At 35.7% G+C, this 21,168-nt stretch overlaps 1 protein-coding gene across 7 annotated transcripts in view; it reads left to right on the forward strand.

Annotated features, from left to right (window-relative positions):
- slc20a2 (solute carrier family 20 member 2) overlaps positions 1 to 21,168 on the forward strand; it is a 72,029-nt gene that overhangs the window by 18,528 nt on the left and 32,333 nt on the right. For 4 of the 7 annotated variants that reach the window (XR_001477705.2, XM_015340062.2, XM_015340058.2 and 1 more), the window contains one exon: positions 300 to 385. The exons of 1 other annotated variant lie outside the window; for it this stretch is intronic. Coding sequence is in view for 2 of the 6 variants with exons in the window: in XM_015340062.2 (XP_015195548.1) it covers positions 343 to 385 (43 nt within the window). In the remaining 4 variants the exon portion in view is untranslated. Of the gene's footprint in view, positions 1 to 299; positions 386 to 3,959; positions 4,136 to 16,247; positions 16,520 to 21,168 lie in introns of those variants that run through there. 2 more of the 7 variants (XM_015340065.2, XM_015340073.2) reach the window with 2 other exon arrangements.

A 21,168-nucleotide genomic window follows, 5' to 3' on the forward strand; every position in this document is an offset into this window, starting at 1 on the left:
AGACTGCTTGTCAGAAAGTATTAGGTTGATGTATTTGCCAGCAGGCCAGGATTAAGATTTCTTAACTGCAGTATTAACTTCAATGCAATAAAACTCAAAAGGTCATCCGTGTGAAGGTGTGTAAATCCTCATTTATTTATGCAAGTCTTGTAAATTCCTCTGTGATAAATTTTGTTCTATGTTCTGTTTATTGAGTGATGCTATCCAAGGGTATGATTCCTCCTTTCTTGGCCTCATACATTTTTTTGTTTTTATGTTTTTGTAATGTGTTTTATCGATGACTCTTTTTTGTATTTCAGCAAAAGAAAAAAAATAAAAGTGAGTTTTTTCTTGCCCTGTCTGATGTGCTGTGGACGATGGAAAACAAGCCAATGTGAAGTCAAAGGTTTGTGCTTTTCCTGACTCCTGTGTTGAGGTCACAGGCCCAGCCTGTTGCTGTAACTTTTTTTTCTTGATTATAGCTCTTGCGGGGCATCTTGAATTGGAATATTTGAAAAATCTCAGACATTGTTGACCTTGAATGAGCTGTCATAGTGGCTAACTTTTATTATTGAATTATGGCTCATTGAAGCCAACTGTCCTGTTGGTCTCTTTTTGAAAAGCTTTGACAGGTGCCTCTCAGCAGTGCTGCAACGGAGACAAGCCCATTTATGCTCTAATGGTATTGCAATACCTAGAAATGATACTGAAGCACAATTTTTCAAAGATCAGCTTAAAATAACAGGAAAATCTGTACTGTGCACAGTAATACTGTCTTTAGTGCAGATGTTTAAAATCATGCACATCCTTTTACCTGTTACAACAGTTGTAGCATTCCATCACAGCCTCCGAGGTTTATCATAACCTGCTTTGATCAGTTCTGACTGAATCCTCTCTTTGAGCTTATTTATGCTGGTTGCCGTCTGATTCTTAGCTTGACTGTCACATTCACCCTATACTATTTCTAGGGAGGTGATGATCAGGGGGACAAGGGATTGTGAAAGGTAGTGTGTCAAATACTATTGTTTCTGATTTGATTAATCTGGGAGCTTTTCAATCATTACCCCATCAGGATGAAAAATGTAATGTAATGATTTCTTGCTGCTTTTGAAATATACTTTCTAGTCTGACTGCATCTTCTGGTTTTACAACAATAATTACCCTGTCACGCTATCAACTCCATGTTATACTCTAGACTACAAATTTTCATACATTCCTTTTTCTGCTTCTCACACATTCCCTTTTGCAGCTGAAAAATTCAAACACCATTTGTCCCTATCCTTTTTTCTGTATTATGCTTTTGATTGCTGTTTGTAGTCATACATGTAGCATTTGTAGGCATTTATACTGTAGTTGTTTCTTTGTTTCTTGAGTTTTGCTTAAAATATGTATACACATTCATTTTGTCTTTATCCATTTCCTTGAAGCCCATGGTAATTCATCTTCTGTACACGCGTCCTCTGCCTTTTTTACAGGATCCAGGGTACTTTTCAGAATTTCACATGGATCTCTTAAATTATTTAATGTCTGCAATTTTCTAACTAATAGAAGCAAGCACACTCTATTAGCAGGGGTAATAGTTTCATGAAACTGATGTAAGAATTGATATAATTATCAATGTATTTTTCCTTTTGAAATTGATATTAAATGTTTGCCTTGGCACTCTTTTCCTTATACAAGGTAACAGTAGGCTTCACTTGTTGCACTTGTTTCTGCCATGGGATCTATATTTGGGAGTCCTAGGATACAGTATATGTTAACAGGCAGATATTCGTAGGCATAGCCTGCCTATAATCCTGTGAGTTCAAGTGAAGCAATATCCGAGTTGTCATGCTATTATCCTATTTCAATCTTGACATTGGATGAGCGCAAGACAGGACATCACCTTCAGTAAAAATACTGTTCTCTTAACGGTATAAATAGTCAGAAGTTTGAGAATTTTTAGGTTTTTGACAGAAGTTGTACAGTAGGTTCTCCACTGGCTAATGTATGAGTATCGAGTGGCAGGAATTGAAACCTATTGCTAAAAGAGACAGAGGATCATAGTTGTGCTGTCGCGAACCATTTCATAGATATCTTGCTTAATTTTTTTTAGTGCACGTATTGAAAAAGAAGAAGAAACAAATCATTTGTTTTGCTGTTTGCTGTGTTTACACCATAGTACAATGTTCACTGTGTCGATATTATATTATCATAGTCATGCAGGTCTCGTGTTGTAATTGTGGGTACGGCATGTGGTTTCTTTGTAAATGTATTATGATGCTTTATATAAGCTCTCAATATGCCTAAGTGTTTAAAAATGAAGTTGTGTGTATGACAATCAGGGATTAGGGTAAAGTAGTTTTGTTTTCCAACAATATACTGTTGAAGTATGATATCATAAACAGAGATGCTTATTTTTACAAGAGAATAACAACTTTGTCAATTAGTATCTTTTTCAACTCATAATTTAATGTATAAACTATAATTATAGGCTCAAATACTGAGTTAGTAGCATATTTCCATGTACTAATTATACTACCTAATTTTCTTGTTTTGACAGTGCTTCAAACATAAGTTATCCTCTTCCTGGTAAATTAACAGTTTAAAATCATGTGTTCTGTCAAAAAATATATAATCAATCTACTTTTGTTCTAATCCTCCTGCTATTTTTATAAATGCCCCAGTCTCTGTTTAAAATTATCAGGTAGTTCATTTTAAATCCTCTTCTCGTAGCAAAAAGATCAAAACTGATTTTAAACCACTGTAAATACACATCAAGGTCACCTATTTTGTATAGGATGAAACAGTTTCTGTTTAATAAAATAAATGCCTCTATTTACGATTCACTGTGAACACTGCACTTCTGGTGTATTTTGTTTGTTCAGCTGTTCACATTGGACAGTCAATAAAGAAAACACAGTTTACATTCATCGCTACATGATTTTTCTTCAATTTTCTGGTATCCAGAGTAAGCTATTTTTTGTCAAACTGCAGTCTTGCTGTGGACAGTAAGATAATTTTGGATAGAGGCATATATGTTCCACAGCTCTTTTGGAATAATTGTGTGGTGACTGATGTTACCATCAAAAACTCCAGGAAATGAAGTGTCAAGGGACTGTGAGATGCATTAATTTTAATATTTCATGTTTTGTAAGACTGTGGTTCGGTTATAACAAAACAAGCTCGGGCAGCTCAGACTTCACTGCCATTGAGCTGACTACATGTCAAATCAGTCATGGCTGAATTTGCTGTATGTTTTTGATTTCTTGTAATGTTTCCTGTAACATTAGCCAAAACGAAGTGATTTTTAACATTTCAGTTTTGTTAAGTTGGCAGAGATACACAGAATACTAAAAATGATGTAAGAAGCCAGAGAAAGATTTATGGTGCTAAGGATGTTGCATTGCCAGCAAATGATCACTAAAAGTATAACAGACCAGGATGTCCTTGGAGATAAAGGTTTTCTTTGATCATTCATATACTAATATAAGTGACCATGACAAAAGTGAATAAAGAGAGCAGCATCCAAATGCCATTGACAATAAATGTAGCTGAGCTAGTCATTTTAAGTAAAATGCTAGTCATGGTAATCTCATCAAAAGGACCTTGAGTAAAGAATCCTCCACAGATACCAGTGCTTTCGGTAAGTGGCAGGATTCATTCTCAATTTTTTTTATTATTTGTTTAGCTCATGGAATAAATGGCTTCTTTTTATATCATGATATGTCTGTGAGTTATGTCTCTTCGGGTTGGGACCACATGTGATTGGATTATTTCCTTTGAAATCCAGGGTCAGAGCTATATGGAATAATGTGAGTCAGTGGCTCGAGTGAGCTCTAATCCGCAGCTGGGCGACTAGCCCAGCATTCCTCCAGAACAAGTGGCAGCTGCATGCGCAATAAGCGGAGAGACACTCACACTGGCCCCCCACCTCCACAGCCACAGCAGAGCCGTCATCATGGGGCATCCCAGAATTCTGTTAGCCTTGTCATGTGCTGCCTGCATTGAATAACAGAGGGAGAGTGGGCTGGATTAGGAATGGGGTGGAAAACAGGGCTGAGGGGGGAAAAAAAGCCCACAGGGCTGAGCTCCGAAGATCAAAAAGCATTTCGATAGAGCGCTGACCCGGGACACAGCAGCCACCTGCTAACCTATAAAAACAACAAAGCAGCAGGTGAGGAGGGTATTTTCGCAGAGTTTAAACTGACTGTCTCGTCAATCTCTTTGACAACGTTTGTAAAAGTAATAAAATATGCGTTTGCATGTCTATGTAGACTGGAGGGGCTCGGGAAAGCTGTCCTTAGTGGACAGTGGGTTGTGTCCTGACCATAACTGATTGATCAGAGCCTAAGAGCAAAGTAAGAGATGGTTACAATCTTTCCAGCACAAGTATAGTAGTGATTTACTGAGTTACTAGGCAGTTGTAAATTTTACAATTTTATCTAGAAATGTCAGTTGTATTTGTGCTGAAATCTGGCTTAACTATATAGCATATAACATCTTAAATCTATTGTTCACCTTTGACTGGCAATGTTGGGAAAGTTAATATTTTAAGGAGATGTATATTTTTTTTAATTTAATCAACATTTGATATTGTTTTGTATCATGTTAATAATTGTTTTGAATTAATGTGCAATACATTGGGGAAACAAAAAAAATAGAAAAAGTGTATGATATGGGACACTAATAATACATGCTTAACAATAGAACAAAATTTCAAGGACTTCCAGAACTTTCTAATCTCTAACCCATACCTGTAATTTTCATTATTTTGAAACATTTATTAGAATTCTTTACTCTTTTTATTTTAGAAATGAAATTTGCACAAACAGTCCAATTTCTTTAGTTCCAACAAGAACAACCCTCCCCCCCACAGTTCACGTTAAACTCTTCAAAGAACATTGTGCTTTATGGTGCAGGAAAGCTGTATTTATGTTGAATTCTCTTTACATTTTGCACGTGTATAAAACTTACTGTAGCAATGAACTGCTTAAATACAGGAAAAGCAACAGATTTTAAATATTAAGCAGCAAGACCTTTTAGTTTTAGATCTTTTAGAACTTTCTTCTGCTCTTTGTGGCCTTCAGGAAAGGGCACACCTATGCTTTTAGTTTTGTTGTACTGGATATACACAGATCCTCTCGTGTGTTTTGTGCTTTGTAAGATAATATCCTGTCAAAACCTCCAAGCAAGATTTATTTTTTTTATGGAAAACCAGCTTCTGCTGAAAGTCTTGATAGTGGACCAGTAGAGGGCACTTTCCCCTTTTACCCAGCGATTGCAGACCAAGCCACAGGGGCTGTGCAGCCTGTCAGATGAGATGTTAAACAGATACCACACAACACTGGGTGTTAAAGATCCCACAGCAATCTTTCAGAAATGGCAGGACTATTAACTGTTAACTCCAAAATTGGTTATTGAAACCTGATGTTCCTTCTTTCAGCTTCCATGATAAAATGTCATAATGTATTTTTCTGTATCTGTTCATCTTATACACTGTTTCCTATGGCAGCATGTTCTTCTGTTCAGAGTGATAAGATATGAAGCGTTGTGTGTTGGAACTAACTGCATGGCATTACCCACTGAAAAGGGTGTAGGTGGAGTTTGATTTTCAAATCTGGGGGCATTTGATCTTGGGTGCAGTTGTCCTTCTGACTAGTATAAACATCCACAGAGGGATCTCAGGGATCAGTTTTGCAGTCAAGTCAGCTTCTCAGTGAAGAAGAGTAGCTAAGTGATAGGAAGTATTTAATCTTTCATCGTTGGAAAGCAACACATGCCTTATCCATTTCATCGCAGAAAAGCTTCATGTTGATGTGGCTGTCCTGACAGTGAGAGCTAATTGGAGTGAATAATTTCAGATGGTTAAAAAGCCTCAAATAGTTGTGGCTCACTGCCTGTCTAAGTATGTACCTCTTGCACACTGCCGGTTACAAATCCCATAATGCCCAATGCCACTGGTCATACAGGGACAGTGAGTGGAAACGTTTTCTGAAAAGCTTGTACAATGTGGAGATGTGTGTAAACCACTAAAAATCCTTGTCCGCCTGAGGCATCTCAGTGGATTTGGGTGCAGAGAGTATATTCACTTGACTTGGCAATCTCCACCCACGGAGAACAGAATTCCTGGTAATGAGTGGTACCATACTGTGCCCTAATAAAGACTAATCACTAAGAAAAAAGACATAAAACATTTTTTCAAGGCCAAATAAAACCAAGAGTAAAATTATATGTTGAAAGTTATCATGAAAAGATAGATCTTTAACCAAGTTTTACATTTTTAGACAATAGTAGGTTAACAGGTTTGGGCAGTTCCATAAAAGTGCACATTTGAGCTTCCAAGTTCCACAGAAGTGGTTCTGCACAAGAAAAATACTGTCGCCCATAGAGTGTATCCTGCTGTTTGGCAGAGTGAGAAGGCCTCTAATACCAGACCTCAGATTAAGTGTTTGCTTATACAATTTGCTCTGGGGCTGCAAAATTCATAAATGTGAGAAATTTGAAATCCACTTTGAATTTCAAAGAGTCTTTGCAATTTACATTGAGTGGGAGTTATTTGCTGATGCTGAATAGTTTTAGCTTGCACATGAGCCACAGAACTTAGGACATATTGACCCCTATTTAGTATCTTGGTATGTACTCCAGTAAATTGAGTGTTATGGTAGTCTAATCGAGATGACACAAAAGAAATGCATTAATATTTCATATTTTTATATCTAATATCTAATATATCTAATACTTTTGTGCTAGATATAAATTTGGTTGCCTGCTTTCATTATAGAATCTCTCCCATAATTTCATACTGTATGTAAGAAAATGATATATTTAATATAAAGTAGAATTTGACAAAGACAGTTGATCTTTCAGAAGGGCACTGCAGGATAACTGAAAAATGCATGAGAGATTCCTCCTTTTTAAAACTGGAAAGCTAATATAGATTAGATAAAAATGAACGAAATGCTTTAACTCAATATCTTGGAATTAAAAAAAACAAAGAAGGCTCTAACATTTGAATGGAAGTTTATAAATGTCCAGTTTTATATAAATCTTAGAAATTGTTATGAAAATTGAATTCTGGAATTTTCATTTGAGTGTTTTCAAGCCTAATTAACTAAAATCTGAAAATGAAAAATGTCTCACCTGAATCAAATTTTAACACAAGTATTACTGACCAATTTTTAAATGTTTAACCCAGTGAAGTTCTGTATAAATATTGTTAATAACTGTTTAGGTGGTAGTTATGAAGTTTATTTTAATAACGGTAGCACTAATTTGTTTGTACATTGTACAAAATGGAAGTTTATACAAGGTTTTGTGGTGCTACACAATCTAATAAATATAAAATGGAGTTCAGAAAAGACCATGTTTATGTACTGGAAAGAAGTAACTTTGGTTGAAAGTAAACATTGGCACAAAGTGTGAATCTCTGCCCAGACTTGCTATCTGTTGTGTATTCTGTAGCTTTAAATCCAAAGGATCAAATCTTGTAGGTTATATTGAGATAGCTGCTGAAAGGTTCCGAAATTAGACCTCTTCGTTACCACTCAGATTACACTGCTTACTCCAGCAGTCCATTTCAAATGTGGAAAAAAATATGTCTCAAGGGCAATCTACAAAAACAAACAAGCTACTTCAGTTAGTCCCCTCTGCCAGAACTTGATGTATAACTGATTTACTAAAGAGAGACATCTTGGTTAACCAAAGAACCAACACTTATTTTTAAAGTTTTTTTTAGTAGCTGAATCAAGTTTTTGTGCAAGATACTAAAGCTTAGTTTTACCAGATTATTTTTGAAGTCCGACGATTTTTAACAACTCTTGCAGTTTTCTTTTCAATATGCTTCCAGTTTTCGAGACTGAAAAAATGCAAATAATAGCTGGTATGCTGATAGTGTGGATACCATTGTTATCTACGGTATATGTTGTTTTATTTCTAACACTGTTTGAAGCTGTGTCTATAGTGTCATTGTTTTACCCAATAATACATTGGAAATTGTGGGATATTATACCTGCCTTAGCAGTTATAGGCTAATTTGATTCTCTCACCGAAACGGCTGCATATCCAATGGATGCTTTGCCATCAATTTTGCTTTCGTTTTAAGAATCATCCTTATTGCAAACTTTGGCATTTAACAGTTTAGTATCTTCGGTTTGGTGTACTATAGTTCTAAGACAATCCTCACCTTTGATCCCTTTCTTTCACTAATTGCAGTGGGCTGTTGACAGAAAGACATACCTTTTATTGACACTATAATGTGCGTCATCTTTCTCTTTTATTCATCTAATTTCCTTCTCATTTTGCATATTAATATTTATTCTGTCTCGTCCTCTGATGTTAGTCTCTTGAAAATCTGATCATGTCATGATAATTTGCTATTGCATTTCCACCTAAAGAGGTCAATTGGATCTACCCCAAGCTGCTTTGGCAATAAAGGGAAGCAAACAGTACCTACTAAATGTCCTGATCTTCAGGATTGCTGTGTATCTTGAAGGTGCTGATGAACTGGGCAAAAAGGATTAGACTAAAAAAGTTGCATACTTTATATTTACTTTTAAACCAGAGATACCACTTAAGAGTTAATAATAGCTTCTATAAAGCTGACTACTGGGAACTGCAGAGAAGCAGCAAATTGCCTTTGAAGGGATGTTTACAAAAATTCAGGTAACTTCATAATAGTCTCAAATTGAGGAACAAATGCAAAACAGTGCAGCTATTTTTAGGGATATACTGACTTAACTTTATACTCTGAACTTTTCTGCATTTGTGCAGTACTCATTACCTCCCCATAAGCATCCAGGCTGTCAGTTTGGAACATCAGTTTTTATGGAAAGGTCATTTGCTTGTTTTGCAAAGATTACCATGATGAATGAGGTATGCTGGAGTTTCTATGCCGAGTGAAAGATAGGTGCAGCTTTAAATGGTACCGTTGCTCAGTCTTCCAGGCCCCTACAGTAGCGACAGACCGTCCGGGATCACTGTTCCACACCAAAATTAGATTCCTCCCGCTTCATGTCTGCAACAGCCACTCTCGGCTGCCAGTTTTCTAATGGCACTCTCATTTTCTGATTGTTAGTCCCTTGAATATTTGGGGAAGATCCCTTGATCTTTCTAGTTATTTTCAGTAAGGTACCATATTATCCTTGTTTTAATGTGCACTGGACGTGAGCAATCACAGTTCGTCACTGAGACAGTGCTGCCTTCTTAGGTACAGTATTGTTTTATATATGTGAATAGGTAACCAATTATACAGGTTTATGACTTACAGCCCATTTTCATAAGATGCCTTAAATAGTTTGAGGCTTTACAGTTTCATTAATCAGGGGGCATTGATTTAAGTTTTAGGCACAGATAATCCAGAACGTTTTAAATATGTGTGTTCTGTATATAACTTTACTGAAATGCTGAGTAAATTGGAGATAATGGTTACATAGAAACTGGATGGCAAATATTGTGAAAGCCTAATTCTTTTGGAAAAATTGAATGGAAATATGTTTGCTGTAGCTGAAAACTGCTCATACTGTAACACTGTTTTACTTTAGCAAAATCTTTTAGCAAAAGGCTGCCTTTCCCTGTTTAAGGTGATTTTTAGTTGTTCTTGCTGGTATCTTTTTTTGGCCTCACTCTGGCACAAATTGTCATGTCCACACTAAATTTTAATGCTGGAATGTACTGCAAGTGTTTCTGCTAACAGGGGAGTATAGAGGAGCATTGGTTGACAGTGTAATTGTCTTTGTGACATGGTTATAGACATACATTAAAAAAGGTGAATTATTTAAACCCACTGGATTTCATGCATCTGACAGGCTTTGTATTTGTATGTACAGGGGACCGTGTTCAATTTTACTTACTTGCTTTGACTAGGAAGAAAACGTTATTTTAAAAGAAATCATTCTTTTGAGATCCATTATTGTATCATGATTTTCCATGAGATGGCATGAGATGGCTTCATATGAAATGAAGATTGCCTTCAAGACAGTTGTCAGGCTAACATGTGGAATCCCAGATGAATGAGAGGACAATGTTATTTGGTTAGTGTTCATACTGCTGTCTTGGTATAGAGATGCATAGATGATATTTTGTGCAGCGTTTTCATTAAATGTGAATGAAAGTCAATATAGCATGTATTTTTTACTAGGAAAGGCCTAATTACTTAACAATTGAGACTATCGGAAAGCCTCACTGTCTCAGCCTGGTAATAACTATTTATGTAACAGAATGCCAGTGGTCTGGTGTGTCAGCATTATGCTGACACACCAGACCACTTTACACTAAATGTACACATAATGTACATTTAGTGTAAAGTCTGGAGACAACATCTTAACACCTTTGTATTAAGCCATCAGAACTTCTGGGATGATGAGAGTTTGCTGAAGTGTTTTTTAGGCTGAATACTGGGAAATATAAAATGGTATTTGTAGCTCTTACTGTTGCCATGGTTCAATTCAGCATTTCAACAGAAAAGCTTGTCATCATGTGGAGAATTAGAGAACACTTGAGAGGCTGCACCCAGAGTCAACAGATGGGAATGTTGAGCTGAAAATCCATTAGCTTATTCTCGTGTTATTCATCTAGTGAAATATTTAATTAAAGGAAAATAATACTGCTATTTCAACAGTTTGAATTCATGGATGATGGTTGAATAAAACTGAGGATGGTTTTTGCACCTGTGATTATATGCCAAGTTTGACAGTTTTATAGCCACAGCTGGGCTTTCTCTTGCATTTTTTTTTAATTGGCCAAGAGAAACAAATATTTAAAATGCAATCACATTTATACAGGTCTGTACAACAGTGTAATGTCACTGATTTTTGCCTGTCATTGTACTGGGACCTTTTTATTATAAAGATCAGTTAGATTTTAAATATTGGAAGATCACATTTATAATCTAAATGCTCTAGTTACTCCCTAATAATCCAATACTCATGAATTATTCAGTTTATGAAAAACACTTGCGTATTTATGTTGACATATCATTTACATCTTCTATGCAATGTGAGTAATTAATAGTAAAGCAAGAAAAATGTTAGTACAGTACATAGGCTATAGTTAAAAGTGTACAATTTAAAGCAATGTGTTTTAGGTTACAATTGTGCAATTATAGACCTACATTTACAGGGTAAAAGACCTGAACCTTTTTGGTCATGAACAGATGGATTGATGAGGACTGAGGGCACCTGATTTAATTATTCAAAATGTATTTGCATAGACAAAGTCAGCCCAGTTTACTTTTTCAGACTGTGAAAATGAAATGTGAGCTAGAGGACACAAGTTAAAATGGCAGGAAGTAAATCCTTACACAAAAGGGTTGACTGAGCATCAGTTGCGCTCCTTTGAGGTTGTTGAAGTCCATACCCAGACTTCTTTCCAGAAACTAGATCCTCACTAACGTCTAAATGGAATGGCCTCCTCCAATTTGTAACTTGTGTTTTACCTTCATGCAGGTTCACAGTGAAAGGGAGGGGGAGATGTAGAAACATAAAATGGAGGGCTATAGGAATTTTTAAAAGGTAATCCAAAATGAGTGAATTCCTCATTCAGAACCATTTGCCATCCTCTGAGCTGAGGTTGCAGTTTAACATCTGCGTATGGCATTTATGAGTTTTGAGGGCATTTTCAGTAGACAAACTTGTTTACAGTTTACAGCAGGATTAAGAAGAGCATGGAAACCCAACTGAGTGCCTCGTGTAGCATTGACTTCCTGGGCAGGACAGTTCAGTGTCATTTGGAAGACAGACTGGGTAAACTCACATGACATACCATACACAAATTCACATTACACTGCTATATGTCAGTACATTTTTTCTGAGTGCTTAAAATATTGCAAATATCTAATTATGTCTTTAAAATCTGTACATGGTAAGTTTTAGTTGAAAAGCTTGTTTGCATGGAACAGGGCTTAAATGGTTCTTCCAACACCTGGATGTGGACCTCCACTCACAGTGGAGATGTAGCAGGCTTTATCTTTGAGTGTTTTAATATAGAATGTTTGCACTACAATTAAGCATGACTTTTGCCCTGTATAAATTAAGTTAACAATGGATGTGTGTTGGTGGATATGTAGTGACATGGGATTGAAATATTCTACCTTGAAGACCTTGGGACTAGTGTAGATCTTTTTTATGTGATCAAAGTTTTAATTATTTAATCATGCTTCAAGACATAGCAAAGCAACTACAAAACAAAACCCTCAACACATAAAACTCCTCCTCCCAAACTATCAGTGATACCTCCCTCTGCGTTTCCCATGAGACAGCCTAGTCTGATTGTCGGGATCATATCGCCTACATGAGCAGCTTGGATCAATTTTTATCATTTATGAGATGAGTAACAGATGTCAAGATCACAGCTGTTAGCTGTGAGAGGGGAAGCCTAATATTGCTGAACATCTCCCTGACAGAATAACACAGAGGTGTTGAATTGGGAGGAGAAAACAGGTTTATAGTACATCTTCAATGGCTGGAAAACGGTGAGATACACTACATCTCAAAGTTGGAAACTACTGGGTGAGTCATCGAAGCCATCATTCCTTCTAGTTCACAATAAGCATATTTACTTTAATACAAAAAACAGTCTTGTATCGATGGTTGCTGTGCATTGCGTCACAGCATTTATTGCATGTTGCTAAAAACACTGAATGTTAAATTCCTGTACTCAAAAACTAGCATTCAGGTTTCTTGCCATGGAGAGCTTAAAGAGTCTTAAGACTCTTGGGAAAACATTGGTCTCATCTTACACTGTAAGACCCATTACAGCTAGAAGTTAATACAAAAAAATCTTTCTATAGTTTAGAGGTTCTAGACTATCTGTTTCAACAATGTGGTTCAGGAAATTGGTCCAATCTCTAGGACACTTAAGGTAGAAGAAGGTGCACACATCCATTTTAATTTTACAAAAGTTTAAAGTCATCAAATGTTTTTGGCTATTTTTCAGCCAGGTAGAAAATGTGTGCAGTAATCCATTGGTTTGATTTTAGACCATCCTTTTCGACTTAAAGTGCCTTCATCACGTACAATTAAGCACAAAATTTGTTTCATACAAACCTTGTTTGTGTAGCTGTTTGATTTGTGATACCTACTGTAATCACGTCTCGGAACTCTGTCAGATTTGTCGTAGTTTTATTTTGTACTGAGAAAAGTGCTTTTATTACTGATTCATATCCACAAAATACTTGTCAACTTTAACAATTATGTATCTAAATGCTGTATTTACATTGTATTTGTTGTGAAAACTGAGCTTGTTTACCTGACTATTATATATTCATATTCAGATTGATGAAATACTAAACATATATCTTTTTCAAGCCTTTAAAATACATTTCAGTGCATCAAGGTTCTTTAATAAAGTCTGTTCCACTGAGATGTTCCACTTTGGACAAACAAATATTATGTGTGCTTTTGTTAGAATCTTTATGCTACCTTTTTCAATATGATTATCTCACTCAAATGCTTTTATACCTATTCATACTCTCTAACATTAATGCATGTATCTGTGAAGCTCCAACATATTAGTTGTTAACAAAATAATCTCCACCAACCATAGCACAGAGCATAAAATGGGGTAAACATAAAGTGAATTTAATACAAATGGTTTTGTTCAAAGAGAAGTATAAACGTATCAAAATATAATACACATAAATGATATACAAAAGTTTTAAAATTCCGATACGGTACTGTATATGAATAATGTTTACTTGAAGAGGAATGCTGTAAGTGTGATATGGTTTTACACAAGTGTCTGCTTACCAGAAACGCAAGCAAGATTTGACTGTGGTATTTAGGTCTGGCCATGCCAATTCAGAATCCACTTTTTGGGACCAGTGTTTGGAAATACTCCTATGGACTACTTGCCTTGCAATTTTGTTTTGCAATTCCCTTTTTTGTCTGTAAGTACAGAGCAATGTTTTTATATAAACCTTTTACCAAGGTTTATTACTGTAGGGTTTATTATCGTACCATTATGAGTTCAACATACAGCATGTACTGAGCAGCTTTTATGAGGAGGGATAATGTCACAGTCAGAAATGCACTTTTTACCTTCTCATTGTAGTAGTTTATTTCTGTTATTTGTATTTGGTTTTTATTTAGTATGTTTTATTTTTCTTCTTACTAGCTGCTCATTTACACTCAGGCTTCTTACTCGCAGATGGCAGGTAATTAATGCAATTACTGCTAGAAAACCTCCAGCACAGAAGTCCATTGTTTTGGAAACTGCATTCGCTATTCTGTGTGTGTACTGTACGTTTGTGACAAAAAACAATGAGAAGAGCAAAGCTGAGCTCTTTATACTGACATGCAGAACATGGAAGTTCTTGGTCTTCTTAGATGGCAAGATTTTGTGGTGAAGATTATTATAAATGTGATATGAATCCCTTATTCGGTGGCACCCCTGAATGGAGTAGTAAAAAAAACACTGAATGTGTCATGGTGACTGTATCATTAAGAAAGCAAATTGTTTAGAAATGTATTTAGATGACTTAATTTCCGTAAGTGCTAGAAAAAAATCACGACTTTGCGCAGATCCATGGCCTTGTAGTGCAGGGAGAGTTTTAATAAAACTGTATCTGTTTCACATTACGGAGCCAAATCGGTTAATGTCTGAGTTGTAGGCTCTGCTTGATGTTACATTAAAGTGGAGTTATAGATAATGCAGTCCAAAAGCTAAAGCACAGAGACAATGCTATAAAATATTCTCTGTGTAATGTGGGTAAACCTGATGATTGTACCAATATTCAAATAAATATTGCATCATGACCATGCATGATTCTGTAGAAAAGGCTTGAACTGAATTTTGAGGTTGGAAACCAGGGCTCTAGTGTTGTGTGTAGTTTAATTGTGGAGCTAGTGTACTAGTAATAAGCTTCCTATTTGACAGTACAGTGTAAAGCAATTCTCCGAGAGTAAAAAGGAATTGCAAACTAATGGGGACAGGATATAACCCAAGCATTAGGCAAATGTGAAGCATGCAAGTTCTTTTTATTCTCTGGCACAGCTCTCGGTTCCATCTGTGTAAAGAAATCTGAGTGGAGATGAGTGCTTAGTAAAGAAAAAATAAATAAAATACACTAAACAAATACAAATTACAAATAAAATACTACAGTGAGAGTAATACATCTGGCTTTAATATGGCAAGACAGACAAACCTTTATTAACACAGTAATACAAATACACAGCATACAACATTCCATAAAAACACATTGTACAGATCCGTGTTACAGATTTGAATAAAATGCATTTATTTCAGTTTTATTAGTGTTTTTAATCTAAGTAAAATAGTTAATGGTATTGCAGAACACAGTAGTTGTGGCTGGATCTCTGTAACAAAGAAGCCTTATACATTTTCTGTTTAATGTCTTACTTTGCTCCTCTTAATTTAAATTGTATTACTACTGAAGTTTTGTGTTGTGTAATGAATTGCTTTTTATTTTTTTGGAAATTTTGATTTGTGCGTCTAGGACAGAATTTTGTATACTAGCAATTTAGATTTTTTTAAGGTGTTTTTGGAGCTAGGTATAGACTTCCAAGACTTTTTTTTTTTCCACAACTTGGGAAGAGTTTAAGAATGATGGATGTGGAGATCAGAACACTCAGGGTGATGCTTCCTCTCAGTATTCCATTGTTTTTTCATGTCTTGTTTGCTCATGATAGCCCTGTTCAGCCTACCATTTTTAGGGGTGGTGAGATTTCCCCGTTTCACAGTAAATAAAGAGCACAGGGGTATTATTATACAAGAAGTGTCATTCTGTGGTGTTAATCACAGGGTCATCTGAAAGAACCAATTGTATTGAACAAGTAAAACTGATCAAGTAACTTCGCCATGATCAATCAAGTTCTTATGCCACTTATGCAAAAGGTGGTTTTCATCAGAACTTCTTTCGTGGCTTGTTTCACTCCACAGCGGTATTAAATTGTCCTAAAAAAACAATGAAAAAATAATTGAACAGTGTTTAAGCATAATTGTCACAAACAAGCCAAATAATCATATAGGATGGCTAACCATTGTTTACACACTTGTAGTAATCAGTGGGTTATTTTGTACATGATATTTTGAGGTCTCCTCATCAAGTACCTGCTTGCCCAATCCAGGCTTCTCACTGTGGTGGATTCTGCTAGCACTTGTGCAAGGCGGTACGCTGTCATTAGTGCCGTTCCCCACTGTCATCTGCTCCTCCTCTCTCTCCTGCGCTATTGGACTGGATGCCAGTGATGTCTGGCAGCGTCTTTGCCTGTCTGCCCTCCCCTATGCAGATGCGTTCCTTTAAGAGGCAGTTTGGAGTCCACTGAGCTGATAAATTTGTCTGCTGCTGTCCTGAGGAGGATTCTCTTCTCTGTCTCTCTCCTGCTCCTCTGCATCTCTCATTCAGCAAGTTGCTGTGCTCTGCTTGTTTACAGTGCCTCGTGACAGCTAGTAATGTGTTGATTTTTTTTGCGCTGAAGGGCCTTGGAAGAATTTTTTCAGAAGTGCTGTGTTTGAAGGTTGATGAATTGACTTTGTGTGGCTGCTCTGTTAGCAACACCTGATCCCTGCTGTAATTTGGATCTCTTGAGGAAATTTTCTGCAGGTAAAATATTCTCTGAATCACAGCATGTCTGTAAGTGCATAGCTCTTCCTCTTGCGTCTTGTGTGCATTCATAAATTCCATCTGGATTCAGGTTTTTAGAATGAGTTTTTAATATGTGTTAATGCAAAAAAATGAATTCCTGATATGTTCTGTATTTTCGCAGCAAGTAAACAGAAATTAGTGTGCCTATTATTTAATGATGGGTTGTATTACTGTGTGTGACATGATGTAGATGTAAAATCAATTTCTGCTTTTAAAGATATTTATATGCAAGGCAAATGCAATCCATATTTAACCTTGTGCTGTACTTGTAAGGTGAACTGCTACTTTTGCACCAGCAGCCAGGTATTGTACAGCATCATTAATGAGTCAACCAGAGAGGCAGAGAGTCTGACTCAGTACGTCCAGGCACAGTTGTGAACAAGTGAGGAATACATTATAGCCTGCTCTGTGTTTTGCAGGGTCTGGGTTGTGATGCTTGTGTGGTGTCTGAGAGATTAGAGGTTTACAGTAATCTTACTTGATTATAAAACAGGATTGTTTTATCCTCTGTTAGAATTCCAGTTTTTGATTCTGTTGCTGCAGATGCTGCCATGTGATACCCCTTTAGGGGTCTGCTTTCATAATGTGGAATTGTTGGTAGCAATCTGTGCCCAGCACTTAGTGTTGCCTTTTACAGTAGATCTCATAAATGTTTTTTGAAGGCTTGAAAGGTAAAGTAAGGTAATTAAAAGCATATTATTCTTCTAATTTGGGGGATTATGTTAAATGTGTTTGGGAGCAGTTTGGAATGTTACTCAAAAAGAAAAATATGTACTGCACATACAGTATGATTGAAATGTAATTGTGTGCTTAGACTACCCCCAATTCACCTGTATTTACGGCTGAATCGCCTGTCATTGAAAAGTTATGGCTTTTAAAATCATCTGAGCAACATAAAAGTGAATCTGGGATTATTAGAGTATGGGGAATCATATTATTTTATTAAAAATGAGAAAAGGTTGATTGGGCACTGTCATTAATATCCCAAATCATCTAGATAAAGATTGTGATCTGAAGAAATCATTTGCAGTTTAATATTTAAATTCTGTACAGCTCCTCGGGTCCCATCTAATTTGTTCTGCTGGCACATTCAGGGAATATTGTAAAATGTAATTAAAAAAGTCCAATAAAACACTATACTGTATGTGAACTCGAATGATTCTTTCAAGTTAATGATTGAATTGATAACATAACTGAAAACAATGTGTAGAGAGTTATATTATTACCTACAGTCTGCATTTCCTAAGTGGCATTAATCCTTCTGAATAAAAACATTTTGCAATGAAAAGGTGGGTTCATCTGAAATTGTGTTGAGCACTGTGTGTCAAAATCTAATTTCATATACTCATTCAGTTCTTCCCTCTTGTACTGCTTCTTTTATTACTGTGCACCGATATTGCTCATTACTAATTCATCTCTTCTGTATTCATGTACAATTTAGCCTCTGGCCACCAGAATGTAAAACTTTCCCACCAGTCCATCTAGTCTGAATAGGCAAGTAAATCAGCTTTTTGACTTTCTACTGTGCTATAGTACCTGTTCTTTTAAATTTGTTTACACTTTTGAAGTGACAGAAGGATGTTTATAGCACCTCCTGGTTCATGGTCATCTTTACACTGCTAAATAGGATTTACACAACAGTTGTACTGTCTGTTCTGTGAAGAATGTTTCTTATCCAAAAAATGTGTGATTTTCTATTTGCATCTGTGTGACTTCAATGGCTTAGGAGTTGAAATACTGATATTTCACACATGACACCTGAAAAGATAGGTCCCTTTTTTTTTGTTTCTTACTTTATTCTGTGAAACAAAATATCACAGAAAAAAACATTTTATTGATATCCAAGACTATCCATACATCAGAAGAGACTTTGAACTGAGCTGGCTTTACTGCGCTCTTCAGAGAATGCACATGATAATTTATCATAAAAAGTTTTAAAGACTAATAGTAATACTAGAAATTGATTCAGATGCATTCTTTTCACACAGCATCAGTATAATATGATTCATGCTGATTATTAATACTGTTAATCATTCCATTCCATTCACTTATTGCTATTAGACTCTTTCTGAAAAGGTTTTTAATGCAGATAGTTCTATACGTTATACAGTACCGTGATGAACAGTTAAAACTAATTTATAGTCATTTTGTACATGTAAAAGACGGCTTTTTCAGAGATACAAAGAGGTTGTAGAAATGTGTAGAAAAGTTATTCAATGTTTAGTGTTTTGCTTTGGTTTTGAAGATGAGGTTGCAAAGTCTTTGAGTGATAGTCTATTCACAGTTTCTTTAAATTATGTTCCCCTTCTTTTAAATTTTATTAAATTGAAATGGCTTTCAAAGCTTTTGGAACATAAAGGGTAATAGAGTAACCAAACTGTCAGCTTCTTCCTGGAATTTGACCAAAATGTGTATGTTTTTAGATCTTCATTGACCTGCTTTTTTTTCTGAAACAAATGGAGAAAAATTTAGAACCTTTGTAGGCGGTGACACATTTCATTTTTGTGTGTAGAATTGTCTTTTACTGCAAAGAGTAAATGTGCAAATGCTTAGGTTTGTGGGTTTCGCTGAATGAGGCCAGTGAAATAGAAAGGTCCAGGAATTCTTTGGCTCACTGGTGATGCTTTCCTCTTAATGGAATTTTCTGTTTAGAAAAAAAAAACATTTAAAATGCTAACCTGACAGTTCTGTTAGCTGCTGGGGGTAAACTGAATCACAGAGCAGTTTATTTTATCTTTTAAAAGCAGAGAATGCTAACCAGCTCCATTGGCAAGTTATTCCAGAGAGCTCTGAGTCTTTCACTGTGCCCACAGTGTACAATTATTAAATGTGGAAGAAAGAGCAATTGTTACTGATTTAAAGAGGCAGAACGTGGCTAAATTTGGTCAGAGTTGTGTACATATTGCAGTGTAGTCCAAGAGATTAAAGAACCTTGAAAAGAGTCAATGTATTTGATCGGATCATCTGTTTTCTATCTTTGGTCAAGGTTAATGGTGTATGTTGTGCTACAAGTTTATTTTTGTATAAATGAGTTTAGGACAAATACTTGAGAGAAGAGAGCACTCATTGATGCATTTTCATTTTTTTTCCCATTTCATCATTCTTTGCTATTTTTATAGTGTTGTTAAATGAGAAATTATGTGTGAAATAATCACATTCTAAATAAACTATTTTCTTTGAGACAGAGTGCCATTTCCCATAACACAGCTTAAGTTTCATTTTTTAGAATAATGCATTCTATTTTTTCTTCATATATTAGGTAGTATAGCTCCTCGAATTATATACAACTAATTATCTCATGTATGTAGAAACGTTACTTCATTATATTGTGTCTTAGAAAACAATATTGTGAATTTTGCTAGTACTGTAAGTTTGAAAATTCTGTCATGGCAAAACTACCCTGGTATTCTGTTCTTTAGTTCTCCCCTATGGTTTTTAAATGAGCTGCCTGAAAATGAGGAGTTCTACTTAAGCCTGCTAATAAAATGTAGACTGGCATCCCAGTTCTTAACAAACGCTAAGCCACTTTGGCCTGAATTTATTAAATATTAAGTGCCTGCCAATGCATAGCACATAATAAGCTACTGCATTCATTTGAGTTGGCACAAGCTGATAGTATTTTTAATTTGTGTTTTATCTCAAATTGACAGTTGATTGGACATTTTTTTTACATTTGATTCTGTCTGTACAGTATATTGATATGTTTGTAATGTTCATTTTTTACAGGATCTACTGATTTTGGATTGTTAGAGTAATTCACCTTTAGTGCTCTTTACTTTTCTGTACACCTTTAGATAGAACAAGGTAACAAAATACCAGCGACAGTGTGCTGTGGTGGTTACCGTTGAGTAGGAGTGTCTATGTAAGAAGACTAATGTATATCTGTACTGCTTTTGAAGAGTGATCTTCATAGAAACAATGAACAATAACTGGTTTGTAGTAATCCGTAATGCTACCAATTCCTAAACTGATGTTGTCTATTTTAGATTCTGTTTGTCTCATGTAGCTACAGTAAGTATCCTGAACAAATTTCACATATGCTAGAATGGAAGTTTATTACATCCCGTTGCTTCTACTGTTGTAGTTTGATTGCTTATGAAATTAAACCAAAGCCACTGAAAATCACGGGAGACTGATTAAAATAAAATTAAACTTGATTAGTTATCATACCTCTATATAAGATACCTAAAAACTATGAAACAGAATGAATGAATCGGGCAAAATATTACAATATATATTATACTGCACAAAGTATAGATATGCCAACATAAACAAGGCTAAGAAAATGTTCTTCTGATTTCATTTTGAAGAGTAAATTATTCCACAGCCATGGTGCACAATAGAAAAAAGCCCTATTTGTTCTGTCAGCACTCTAGTTGAGGGGACAAACAAGTGGAGTTATGGGTATGAATTGGGTCAGAATTATAACAGGGCAAATTCCCCTCATGGCTTTATAAGTCAAGATCAATATCTTGAAGTCTGTAGGGAAATTCAGAGAGTAACTTGTGTAAGGATTTCTCGACAGGTGTAAATGTTAAGGCAAGATCTGGGGAGAACTCTGCTTGTTGCTTTCTTGAACACACTCGACGTTGTAAGGTGCAGTTTGA

The sequence above is a fragment of the Lepisosteus oculatus genome, chromosome 3 (genome assembly GCF_040954835.1).
Source record: "Lepisosteus oculatus isolate fLepOcu1 chromosome 3, fLepOcu1.hap2, whole genome shotgun sequence".
Lineage (NCBI taxonomy): Eukaryota > Metazoa > Chordata > Actinopteri > Semionotiformes > Lepisosteidae > Lepisosteus > Lepisosteus oculatus.